The sequence below is a fragment of the Syzygium oleosum genome, unplaced genomic scaffold (assembly GCF_021117445.2).
Source record: "Syzygium oleosum isolate NSW1041296 unplaced genomic scaffold, Sole_v2.1 Sole_v2.29, whole genome shotgun sequence".
In the NCBI taxonomy this organism is placed as follows: Eukaryota; Viridiplantae; Streptophyta; class Magnoliopsida; order Myrtales; family Myrtaceae; genus Syzygium; species Syzygium oleosum.
Genome location: NW_026607513.1, coordinates 889,377 through 902,729, shown reverse-complemented (window position 1 = coordinate 902,729; position 13,353 = coordinate 889,377). Strand labels below are relative to the sequence as shown.

The following is a 13,353-nucleotide window of genomic DNA, read 5'->3' as shown; positions in this document are numbered from 1 at the left end:
ACCGGCGGCGCTACGTTAGTGATTTCCAGCTAAAATTAGCCGGATGGATTGAATTGGTACAAATGCAAAAAGTTTAGGACTCAATTGGTAAAAAAATTATTTAGGACTGAATTGACACAATTACAACAGTTTTAGGAATTTTTTGGTAATTTCCCCAGTTTAAGGATCTAAATGCATGAAATGAAAGTTGTAAGGTTGGTGCCGGATCGATACAAGTTTTAATACTCTAGCTGTAATTATCCGTGCTTTGTCAAGTGTTACTGTAAACTGACCAACGATTACTAAAAAATCTAAAATTATATAACAGAAGGTTTTTAGGTATACTAGGAGCATGACATTAGCATTTATCCAAATTAACCATCGAGTATTTAGTGTCATGAATTCATAAAACATATCAGAAAATTATAATACTTAGCATATGAGAATTGATTTAAGAGGACGGAAAAATTGTAACTCGGAACACGTGAAAGGTACTCTTATAAAAATTGCAAACTCATATAGTTAGTGGGAGAAATAAAGAATATTGAATATTATGCTTAAAAATACTTTAGTAATATTTGTTTTGATCTATTTCTCTTTATTGTCATATTTGTTTTCCAACGAGCCCGATAGCCTCTATTGGTAAAAAGATCACAGTATCATTTATGATATCACAAGTTCAAATTATGTCATGAGCAAACTTTTGACCAACTTGTACCTTAGGCATTCATTACCTTATGTGGATAGACTTCCTGATTTCTAATACACTGGTAATTGCAGCAAGCTCATTAATTCTGAATATTCAAATTCTAAGTGAACGAGATAATTGTGACTTGAATCGAACATCTTATGGTGGATGCAAGATCCCCAAAATAACGCTCAGTCGGACTTGTGATTGTGCCCGGGTCGTGCGACGAAGAGGATCCAATCATAGAGTGCAACTTAATCTGTGTTCTAGTAAAAAAAAATTCTTATGATAGGTTATCTTCAATTAATTATTCGGAGGTCCTGCATTAAGTTTTATAGAAGGAATTTCACAAAATCAATTGAAAATCATCATGAAATAATTCAACTATTGCTTTCTGATTTTCTAAAAAAAATTATAAATATTGGATCAACAGAGCCCGTCGATCAAAGCTTATTAGTTGATAGACTGAAGGTGACATTTCGAGTATTACCTTGATCTTATTGAAGGACCTGTTAGGTAATAAATCCACAAGTTTTCTAAGGGATAATGACACAAATAATCTGAATTTTGGCATAATGTGCAATGTGGCTCATGAACTTTTAATTTGTTCAATGTGAGCTCTAAACTTTAACCCAATATGTAATGTTGTCATTGAATTTTTTGAACATGTTCAATTGAGTCCTCGGACTATGAAAAAATGTTCAATGTTGTATTTAATCTTAAATTAATGAAAGGACAACATTCAACATTTCACAAAATTCAGGGACTATATTGAATATGTACCTAAAGTCCAATGATCGCATTGAATAAATTAAAAGTTTAGGGATCATATCGCACATTGAGCCAAAGTTCAAAAACCATGTTTGTCATTATCCCTTTTCTAAATGAGCATTCAGATACATCTTCTAACGTGTTCTCATCTATGAACGATAATATTTTGATAGAAACATAAAAGGGAGAACAAACTTTTTAGGAAAATGACACAAATAGTCCCCGAACTTTAACGAAATGTGCAATTTGTCTCAACTTTTAATTTGTTCAATGTAGTCCCTAAACTTTAACCTAATGTTCAATTTGGTCCCCGAACTTTTGATTTGTTCAATGTGGTCCCCGAACTTTTAATATGTGTTCAATTTAGTCCCGAACTATTTGAAAATGGTCAATATAGTCCTTCCATTAATTCAAGTGCAGGGACTATATTGAACATTTTCATATAGTTCGTGGACTAAATTGAACACATATTAAAAGTTCAGTGGACCACATTGAACAAATTTAAAGTTTAGGACCAAATTGAACATTATGTTAAACTTCAAGCGACTACATCAACAAATTAAAAGTTCATGATCAAATCGCACATTGCTCAAAGTCAAGTCTATTTGCCATTATCCCAACTTTTTAAGTCATATGAGAAAGCGACAGTAAACGGAGAGAACAACAAATCCCTATTACAAAATTTTAAATGAGACAAATCAAAAAGAGTAAGAAAATTTTCTGCAAATATAGGCAGCAAAATTCTCACAAAAAATAAAGATTCGTCGGAAAAGCAAAAGGGTTGCATGCAACATGGCGACAGAAGCACTTTCTATTTCGACAAAAGCCCATAGACAAGAGAAGAACAAAGCAATGCAATAATCCTATGGGTAAAGAGTAGAGAGAAGGATGCTTTGCACCCAACGTGAGAAGCACCTTACTTAGGCGCAGACCGGGTATGAATGAGCTCGTGATTCAGAGCCCCCGACTTGGCTCGGCCAGAAAAAAATGAAGAATCATAATGGGAACAGCAAGTAGCACTCGGCTTTGTCACTGCAAGGAACTCGAGAGGGGCGATAGCCCGAAACTCCTTGCATTGCACCATGCCTTCCCCACATACAAAACCAAATGAGAAAATGGTCATAGCTCCCTTTGCTTTGAATTAAAAACCTAATTATGCTCTCGTTACAGCTACGCCGAAGAGTTCAAAACCCGGGAAGTCAAGACTCTACAGTCTTAGGAACAGAACAGCGTCAATACCGATTTGTAGCTCCACAACAACCACAAAAACAGTGGAAACAATGAAGGGAAAAGGCATTCTTTAATAACAGGAACCTGTTTCCTGCTTTCCCCTAGTTCACCGTGGCCTAGTTGATTGATAAAATGCCATCCACAATATCGTATATCGAGGTTTGAGCTCAGCAAAGACCATCGGGGAAATGAAGTCTGACTAGTAGTAACCATAACAGTTGATTGTTACATAACGCGAGTAAAGCCATTACGCTGCTTGAGGCAATTTTAGATCATACGGTGTCTTCTTGGCCTTGCCATGTTCCACAATCTCTGTTGCCAGTTCAACTTTCGATTCCCGAACCAAGAAATCTACGACACTCTGCAGAGTATCTGTTCCGCGAAGTAACTTCTGATCCATGGCCTCAATGCAAAGCCTATGGGCCAATTCATAGTCACCCTTTTCACAAAGCAAAGGGACAAGAGCGGACACCGTCACCCGATCAGCATTGCACTTACTCTCCATGAGCCGCCAATACCAGTTCTTGGCTTCGTCCAAGTCTCCATTTCGGCAACACCCAACGATGAAAGCATTGTAGCTGTGTGTATCAGCCTCGATTCCCTTATCCCGCATTTCATCTAACAGCTTAACAGCATCCGTGACTCTGTTCTGCAAAAGTACTCCACGAAGTCTTGGATTGTAACTCCTGACGGTAGGAGTAACATTCTTGCTCACCATTAAATCCCATATCTTCTCTCCCTCCGATAACCTGCCGTTTCCATAAGAAGCCTCAAGCAGGGTATTCCACGATATCAAATTAGGCTTAATCCCTTTGTTCTCCATCTCGTCAAGCAGCGAGAGAGCAGAATCAAGATCACCCATCACGCAGTAGCCCTTAATAACTGTATTGTAAGTGCAGACATCAATCTCCAGAGACAGTTTCTCCGGCAACAGCCGGAATATCTCGTCGACGTCATCGAACTTCTTGGATTCAACACAGGCGGCCAAAAGGGCATTAAGGTGTACCAGCGAGGGCCGCCGTGTTAGGCTAGGCATTTCGTCGAACAGCTTCCGGGCGTGCTCGAACATGCCCGCTTTCCCATAAAGGCCGATCAGGCGGGCCGCGAACTTGTCGCTCGAGCGCGCCACGTACTGCTTCTGGTGCTCGAGGAGGTCTTCGATCAAGGCGAACTGCTGGTGATAGGCGAGGCGTCGGACGGTCTTCTCGTACGGGACGTTGTTGCGACGAAAGTGGGTCGACCGGGAGAGTTTCTTGAACTTGGCGACCACCTCCTCGAGGTCGTGTCGTCCGCTGAGATGGTCTATGCGAGTGCGGGTGCGGGGCGGTGGCTTGGCGAAGACGCCACGGAGGCGACGAAGTACGGAAGACATGGGGGTGCGCTACCTTCCACGAGTGGTTCTGAACTTCAGAGGAAGGGTTTTAGAACCGTTTTGAGTAGTTGCAAACAATGGCAAGAACTAAGTTGATTAGCTATTCCAAATTCATGGTTTTAGGCTCGTTTTAATTTCGAATTGCGTTCGAACTTGAGTTATTTGATTATCTTTTCAAATGGAGTTCGAACTCGAGTTATTCCCGATAGATGATTATTTGGGACCGACTCGTTTAATTTCGATTTGAGCTCAAACTCGAGTTATTTGACTATCTTGTCAAATGGAGTTCGAACTCGTTACTACTTAATTCAATGAGTTGCTCACGAGACTCATCGAATTTTAATTTTTTTCTTCAAAAACAGGTCATAGTAATAAAGAGAAAAATATCGGAAAGACACTTAGCATTTGAGTTTATTAGGCTGCAGGTCATGTTTATTTTAACGGTGAGTAAGACGAACCGATTGAACTGGACCAAACTAACTAGCTGGGTCCGATTTTCGAGAGTGCCGGTCTAGTTCCCGGTTCCTAGGGGTGGTTCCAAAGGGGGAACGAATCGACTATGTTCCCGATTCCACCCAGGAATCGGACCAAACCGAAAACCAATTACACTAGTTTTATTATTATTATTATTATTATTATTATTATTATTATTTTATTTTTGTAATCGAGGCGTCTGTGCTACTTGCGCGCACTCCTCGACTATTCCCTGGGGAGACTAGCATAGCAACCCATCCGCCACGGCCCCCGCTTTAATTCCATGCTCAGCTGGGAATCGAACCTGACCAAGCCACACGAACCACACAATCCCAAATACGCCCTAACCAACCGAATACCCATGGCCAATGTACACTAGTTTATTTTCTTATTTTCCTTAGGCAAAAATTCCGGTATCTATCCATATGAGAACTCAAGGGAAAGAAAGAAATGCATCCCGATCCAATTTCGAAAACCTCAGGTTATGGGGTCTTTTGATCTAGTCTTTTTTTTTTTTTTTTTGAACTTTACGAACCTTTTTCATTAGCCATCACAAAAGAAATTCCGAACTAGGTGAACATCGTAATCGCCCCCTCTAAGCGTTACCATACAGACTCACACTTGCCCACAAAAATTTCGGCTTGAGGATTCGCCGGGTCTAATATTGCCTCATCCTCACTAAACTTATGTGCAATGTGCACCAGAATTCTCGCTCACAAGAGTCGATAGTTAAACTTTACAAATTTGTGTGCAGAAAACCCCGTCCAACACAGTACATACCAAGAATCCGCAACCCTGGTGAGTGAATGTGTGTGCGCGGGCTCGCGCGAGCACATTGCCACCAACGCCAACCTCTATACCACCACACTACTCCACCTCTGGCACGGCGGACGCTGGCCACCACTGCTCGTCCTCCACGTCGCATTCGCCACCCTCTTTGTTCTCTCTCTCTCTCTCTCTGCAACTTACCACTAACAACCAATCTCCACATCGCTGCTGACCTCAACCTTTGCCACAGCCAGCACCAGCCACCTCTGCTCCTACCGAATTTTAGCTCTCTCCTGATCGGCCTTCTCTCTCCCTTGCACCCTTCTCTCTCTCTCTCTCCACCCTCGTCGATAAGACGGGGACGAGAAAAATCTTCAGATCTGTGGCCCCCAAGCCTCATATTTCAGTTTCGCTCAAGGCTCGATGAGCGCTACTTTATCGTGGCCTAGTTGCTGAGGCAATGTCATCTATGACAACAGATATTGAGGGTCGAGGCCAGTAAGCACCACTTGGAGAAATGAATCTGAGGAGTAGTAACCACAAGAATCGATTGTTCGAAAGCATGAAAAATTGCCATTACTCTGCTTGAGGCAATTCTAGATCATACGGCTTTTTCTGTGCCTTGCCATGTTCCACAATCCCTTTTGCCAGTTCAACCTTCGATTCCCGAACCAAGAAATCCACAACATACTGCAGAGTATCCGTTCCAAGAAATAACTTCTTATCCATGGCCTTGATACAAAGCCTGTGAGCCAATTCAAAGTCACCCTTTTCACAAAGGAAAGGAACGAGAGCAGATATCGTCACCCGATCAACAACACATCCACTCTCCACGAGCTGGCGGTACCAGTTCTTGGCCCCCATCAGGTCTATATTTCGGCAACACCCGACAATGAAAGCATTGAAGCTATAAGTATCAGCCTTGACTCCCTTATCCCGCATTTCATCAAACAGCTTTACGGCATCGGCGACTCTGTTCTGCGAAATTAACCCGCGAATTCTTGTATTGTAACTCCTGATGCTCGGGTTAAATTTGTTGCTTGCCATTACATCCCATATCTTCTCTCCTTCCAAGAACCTACCATTTCCATGAAAAGCCTCAAGCAGGGTATTCAACGTAATTAAATCAGGTCCCATCCCCATTTTCTCCATCTCATCAAGCAATGAAAGAGCCGGATCAAGAGCACCCATCCGGCAATAACCCTTAATAACTGTATTGTAGGTGCAAACATCAACATCCAGCGACAGTTTCTCCGGCAACAGACGGAAAATCTCGTCGACCTTATCGAGCTTCTTGGCAAAAATACAGGCTGCCAAAAGGGCATTCAGGTGCAGCGGCGAGCGGTCCCTCTTCAGGCTAGGCATTTCGTCGAACAGCTTCTGGGCATGCTCGAACATGCCCGCTTTCCCATAAAGACTTATCAAACGGACCGCGAATTTGTCGCTGGAACTCCCCACGTACTGCTTCTGGTCTTCGAGGAGGTCCTCGATCAAGGCGAACTGCCGGTGCCTGGCGAGGCGCCGGACGGTCTTCTCGTACAGGACACGCCTGCGACGAAACTCGCCGGACTCGGAGAGCTGCTTGAACTTGGCGACCAGTTGCCCGAGGTCGCATTGCTTCCCGAGGTCCACGCGGGGGAGCCTGGGCCGTCCGGTGAAGACGCCATGGAGTCGCCGAAGCACCGAGGACATGGCGGGTCGCTTCCTGCCACGAGTGGTTCAGAGGAAGGGGTCTTAGAAAGGGTGGTCTCGTTTGCGACAACAGAGTCGGACACCCTTAAAAGTTGCAGTGTTGGTCGTTCTAGGGTGAATTACATGTCCCTAAACATGGGCGGGCTGTAAAGTGCATTAAAGTCGTAAAACTAATCTTTTGAATCCTCTAACTTATAAAAGAACACAAAATGGGAATTCCGATAGCTCAAGTAATATTCATTGTTAATTTTTATCCTAGCGACTGCTACACCATTGATAAGTTCAAAACTATAAATGAAAAAATTAGAGAGAACGAATGCACGCAAGGGAAGACGGGTGGGCGACACGGGGTGGCGTAATAGCCCCCTCCTTTGCTCGCGATACTCGTCAGGGTCTCGACGAGAGTTGCTCGTCCTCTCTTGCGAAGGCCTCACTCCCTTTAGCTCTTTTTAATATTTTTTTTCATTTTCAATCTATAGTCCTTTTTGGATGATATCACAAGTGTCATATTTGAGTGCAATGGCTTTTTTTTTTTGACACTTGAGTACCATGATTTCTAAAAAATATTCATTTGAATGCTATAACTTTCAATCGATCGCTTGAGTATCATAACTATCAAAATAGTTCACTCCAATGTTGGAACGTTTTTAAAAAAGTTATAAACACTCAAGTGATCGATTGAAAGGTTATTTGGCATTCAAGTGTTCTAGAAAAAGTTATGGCGTTCAAGTGAAAGCTATACAAAAGTTATGATATCCGAATGATAAAAAAAAAGTTATAATACCTATAATGTACTTTTTTCCCTTTTTTTTTTAAACGGGGATCTCACTAGGCACCACATGAGCGCCAGTGCCGCTTGTCCTTGAAAGAAAGCTTTGTCACTCTGGTGACAAGCACCTAGGGTGGAAATTTAATATAAAAAGAATATATTCACGTACGATTTCTCTTCTAAGCAAAAACTAACGGGGCTAACGGAACGGCGCAATTAGTATTTGCACAAGCCTTTGGTGTGTGTATTTCTCAAATATTGTGAGATACTTAGATATATGAAACTCAAATTCAATATGTATTACAGTTTCCGGTAATTATCGAAATGGAAAGATTGAGATAGAAAATGTTAGAAAATTTGGGGGCAATTTTTAGAGTTTGTGTCAATGATGGGAGACTGAATTTAATGGAAAAGAGTGTGGAGGTAAAAGAAAAATACTACATCATCAAAAGTTTAAAAAATGGGCACTTGACACTAGGCAAAAACTGAATTTTAATTTGGGGTTTATTTTAATGTCACTTTTAGCTCTGGAAATTAAATTTCCAAAAATATTTATTCGATTTATCTTAACTTACTTTGATTTATGAAAATAATTGTGAAGAGATACATGCGATATTGGTTTGTTACTTCTAATATTGGCAGTAAATCGATTAAATCCAAATGTTATTCATATTAATTTATGGTCAATGAGTCAAAACAAACGAATTTGTACACTTTAAGGACAGTGTCTATTCAAGAGCAAGACCTCACATTCAATTTCATATTTTTATCTTCATCCCCAATTCTCCAACACATTTAACGTAAAAAGGATAGTTTATCAAAAGGCAAAACCAGCAGATCACATGAGAAATTATGCTGAGGCGAATTTGTTGTGACTTGTGACAATATGCAAAAGGAGTGTAAAAATCCCAATGGCAATATGTGTATGGGGAAAGTGAAACTGAGTAAAAAAATAAATTTAAGAAAACTAGCATCGAAAATATGAAAAAGAAGAAAGAGAGAATTAGTTGAGAAAAGGGGAGAAAAGAGCCAGTAGAAAATAATTACAAAAATGAACAAAGAGATCTTTGAATCATATACATAACCCTATGGTTGGCTGTTTGTAGTTCTCTATGTCCAAAGCATCCTTTTCCATCCTTATTGTGAAACTTCCAATAAAATTCACTATAGTCAAGGAAGATATGGAAAATTACAACGGGGGCTCCATTGATTAGGAACATATATATATATATATATATATATATATATATATATATATATATATATGAATTTATACTTATGTATATGTATTATATATTTTTTTAGAAAGGGGTTTCCAAAGTTCCAGAAGAATTATGATGCATTCTGTTACTGTTCTGGTAAGTCAAGTGCACAACTTTTCCATTGCCTCCAGTCAAATATGAGCAACTGCTCATATAAAATCTAACATTGACCACACTTCCCCAGACTGATCAATGAACCCTTTTGTGGACAATGATCAATGGAAACCCTTTGTTTTTCTACAGGAAGTGTGCATGATTCCCATCATTCTACTCAGTAATTACTCATCCCTTGAATATCCTACAAGCTCATATGCATAATATTTTCTCTCTCTTTTTGTCTTTTGGGGCTCTGTCATAAATGAGATTGCCCAACAGAATGGAATTAACAACTGGACTGAACTACCCAACAGATTTGTAGCAGCAAGATGAGAACTCACAGCAAACAATAGAATCTCTCTCCTACATGCATGTTACTCTTGTGAGGCTGAGCTTTATATAATCAATCCAGGACAAACTCCCATTTCAAGTACTTCTCATTCCCAGTGTCTCCTCCTCAGCAAGATTTATCCCAATTGGCCACTCACTTGAAGTTCAGTCCATCCTTGATTTGTGCCATGGATGGACTGTGCTTAAGTGAAATGGGAGGTTGCGAGAATGGAAGGATCGGCCGAGGGCAGCTCGAGGAGGAGGAGGATGACACTCAATACAAGTCCAAGAACCTGGAAGCTGAGAGGCGGAGGCGATTAAAGCTGAACCAGAGGCTCCTGACGCTACGCTCATTAGTCCCAAAAATCACAAATGCAAATACCCAAGAACCTACTGATCATTTTTGTGCAGACATATATGAGTATAGATTCTGACCCTGCGAATTTTTTGGTGCTTTTCTGTCTATGTCAGATGAACCTGGCAACAATTTTAGATGATGCAGAGAGTTACATAGTGGAGCTACAGAAGAATGTGAAGGCCCTGAGTGACCAACTTCTCGAAACGGAGGCACTGTGTGAAGACAGGCCAAAGGCATTGGTCGATGAGATTGACGCAGCGCAAGATATGGAAGCAAATGGGATTAAGGTTTAGAAATTCGACATTGCATCGTCTTCTGATGCTGACTTTTGAAACTGATTGGTCTAACTCTTTGTTAGTGAGTGCGCAGCCAGATGTTTGGGTAACCAGCATCAACGAACATAAGCTGTGGATTAAGATCATAATCCCGAAGAGAAGGAGCCGATTCACCAAGTTGTTGGAGACGCTGAGCATTTGCGGTTTCGAACTGACCGATCCCAGCGTCACCACATTTAAAGGCGCAATGCTCATATCGTCATGTATGGAGGTATGCTCAATAAGAATAAATTACCTTCTTTGGCAATTGAACACGGTTGATCAATGATATGTAATTAGGTCTTATGTGGTTTGTTTTCAGGGGGCTTCTGGCGAAATGCTTAAGGCTTCACGGACCAAAGACTTGCTCCAAGAGATTATCAAAGGCATTTAATCAGCCATAAACTTTTATAATCAGGAAACATTTTGAGGCATAATAAAATGGAGGACACCTCTCCTATTTTCTGTTATCTTCCCTAGATACATTATCCTATGCATTTATGATTATGTAAAGACTAGTGATTAGTTCCGTGGATTCAGCTGTTGGAAAGTCAGTCAAAACTTGAAATCTATGCATAAGAATTGTTTACATTTTTTATGGGTAACAATAACATGATGGATCAACTGTAGAATCAAAAATCTCTTGAACGGCGGGAACAAATTAAACAAATGATTCATTTTTAGTGCATAGTGTGTGATAATAAGTGACCCTCAAGAAGCGAGACATTGAAGTAGTAAGCTGGCTTCAGTTCGTCATGCCTGTCTAGAGACGCAATAAAAGAAATCAGGAACATGGGATACCAAACAGAGTTTTATAATGGGATCTGACCATTTCCTCAAGGCAGACTCACTGAAAACTCTTTTCATATTTTACATCAAGATACAAACTTCGCAATCTGTTCAATTCCACGTGACTGTGATTTTGCATTTCATAATCAACAAGACAGACAGGTATTCCCTGGCAAAAGGGAAGAAAAAATCCCATTAAACAAAATTCTTCTTCACAAGAGTGTTGAGTGATCCTGAGACCGCAATAGAAAGAAAGCCAGTTGTTCTTGCTTGTCTTATGTAATCTGACAATCCATCTTCTTCACAGACTGTGCATATAAAAATAATAACTTAAAGTCTCAATACATGGTCCTAGGACATTTACTCAGATCAACCTATCCAAACACAACCTCCCCTTGTTAAATGCTAAAGCATCTGCCTAAATTTTGTCGCCTGCTTTTTCTCCACGCTTTCCTTGATTTTCAGTCCTCAGACCGTGGTCTTACCAACTTTTTCGAAATTACTTTACAAAGAAGGAATCAATTGAATCCTACCCATTCCCTTATAAATAAACCTCTCATGTCTCGTACATTTGCATTGCTCTGCATCTTGGTCCAAGAATCCTTCGAAGCAGCAAATACATGGCTTGGCTGCATCCAGTCATGTATATTGCATTAGCCATGTTTTTCATGTTCATGGCCAAGACAAGGGCATATGACGATTCAGGCATATCAGTATTACCGACAGAGAGAAGTTTACATACACCTGCTCTGAGTCCGGCTCCATTTGAAGGTGGGATTGGATTGAGCGTGATGGCAAAAGCTCCAGTGATGAGAGCCACGAGAAGAGTACAAAGGCATCATTCCTCCGGGCCGACCGGTGGGGATGTGATCCTTGGAGGATTTGTGATGGCCTTGGTCGTGGTGGTCTTGTGCTACATACGTGTTACAAGAAAGAGCAAAGAGACTGATGATGATGTCTTGAGAATCTCAAAGTCTTGAGTCATTCACAGCTCATGTTTATTCTAGATGTCAAGACCAAAATAGACCAGCAATTGTGAGCGGAATACGAAATGGGCATCAGAAGGTGTCTGCAAGGATGGTATTAGTGCATTGTGTAGTAGACATAATTTTAGTGCATTTGGAAATAGAAAAGAGGCAGTTTGTACGTTATATTGATTGAAGGCTTCATTTAGAATGATCGGATTGAGTAATGACTCCATAATACTAAGACCGCATTGATCTCTGTGTAGTATACTCATGATGTGATGCAGTTTCATATTTTTCTCTCCTGGTCTCATGTCCAGATTTGTTTTCGACAAGCAGTAAGTCTGTTGCCTTGGTCAGGCATTAGGGATAATCACGATTCATCTACGCAAAGACAGATTAATCCGGCGGGATATTAGGTAAATCATATGAACAACCTATATCTTTTTACCATCTGGGAGGCAGTTCAAACTTACTTGAGACCCAATATCACAATTGAAGAATTACAGTTGTAGACGAGAATTATTCCAGAAAGTATCCAATGAGTTCTTATTAACCATCACTATCGACTTGGTAATCGAACACCGGAAGCATCTAATTAGCCGGTACACTACAAACGGATTGAGTGGAGAAGATGAGGGAGGTTGGAAGTATCCGCGCTTTATGTGCACCTAAAACACTTTAGGCTTGACCAAGCGCACGAAAGAAAGAAAGAAAAAACAGAAGGAAAAGCGAAGAAGTTATGGCTAATACACAAGACAAGCAAAGGCACCTGAAAACACTATGAAGACAAAATCTTACCATGGAAGTGTGGTTTGAGTAAAGTAGCGAACAAATGGCTGAAAAAACGAGTGCCGGTTGCTGGAGAGTGAAAAATTTTAAGAATGATATAAAATTAAAGCGGAGCTCTGGTGAACAGAGAGGTCATACTAATATAATGTAGTGCAAGAGAGATATGAGCTGTTATGAGCGATGCAGACATATGGAAAAGCAGAGTACATGTTTTCAAACTTAAAAGCTTACGTTCATTTTGTTCTGTCCCTTGCTTTGACTAGACACCGTTCACACTTGTGCCTCCCAAGTCCAACCCAAAATACAAGATTTCTCCAGTTTTGATTGCATGGAAATCCGTGGTCATGCATGCTCAATAAAGTATCACATTGTAGAATGAATAACAGCATTAAAGTTGATTTCTTTGTCAAAAGATTTGAATTGGTATGAACTGTGATTCTGGAAAAGCATATTGCGTGTTACATCTCTACGATGAAGCGCTTGACCAACACATTGTGTAGTGTCATGGTCTTTGCGCGCATACCTAATTAATTGGGATGACAAATTCTTCAAGTTCAACATGATGTCAATTCCATAATATATCCGTCTTTTCGATGATTTTGTAGAGCCTTTAAATTGCTTTGTTAATTTCATATATGCGGCCTCGTGTGTCCACTCAATTTGTCATGTCTTCATCAGCATTTGTATAAGATTACAAAAGTTAG

General features: G+C 40.6%; 3 protein-coding genes across 3 annotated transcripts; 1 reads left to right on the top strand and 2 right to left on the bottom strand.

The window, feature by feature from the left end:
• Positions 1–2,719: 2,719 nt before the first annotated feature.
• On the bottom strand, positions 2,720–4,150 carry LOC115692834 (pentatricopeptide repeat-containing protein At3g13160, mitochondrial-like). The gene has a single exon (XM_056303780.1). The coding sequence runs from the start codon at positions 4,038–4,040 to the stop codon at positions 2,916–2,918; it is 1,125 nt and encodes a 374-aa protein (XP_056159755.1). The 5' UTR covers positions 4,041–4,150; the 3' UTR covers positions 2,720–2,915.
• A 998-nt stretch (positions 4,151–5,148) lies between these two features.
• Positions 5,149–7,096, bottom strand: LOC115662574 (pentatricopeptide repeat-containing protein At1g55890, mitochondrial-like). Its single transcript, XM_030584708.2, has one exon. It carries the CDS (start codon positions 6,972–6,974, stop codon positions 5,859–5,861), a length of 1,116 nt encoding a protein of 371 aa, XP_030440568.2. The 5' UTR covers positions 6,975–7,096; the 3' UTR covers positions 5,149–5,858.
• A 2,376-nt stretch (positions 7,097–9,472) lies between these two features.
• LOC115662572 (transcription factor DYT1-like) lies at positions 9,473–10,694 on the top strand. The gene is made up of 3 exons (XM_056303949.1): positions 9,473–10,076; positions 10,159–10,335; positions 10,426–10,694. The coding sequence occupies exons 1-3, from the start codon at positions 9,804–9,806 to the stop codon at positions 10,495–10,497; spliced, it is 522 nt and encodes a 173-aa protein (XP_056159924.1). The 5' UTR covers positions 9,473–9,803; the 3' UTR covers positions 10,498–10,694.
• The last annotated feature ends 2,659 nt before the right edge of the window (positions 10,695–13,353 follow it).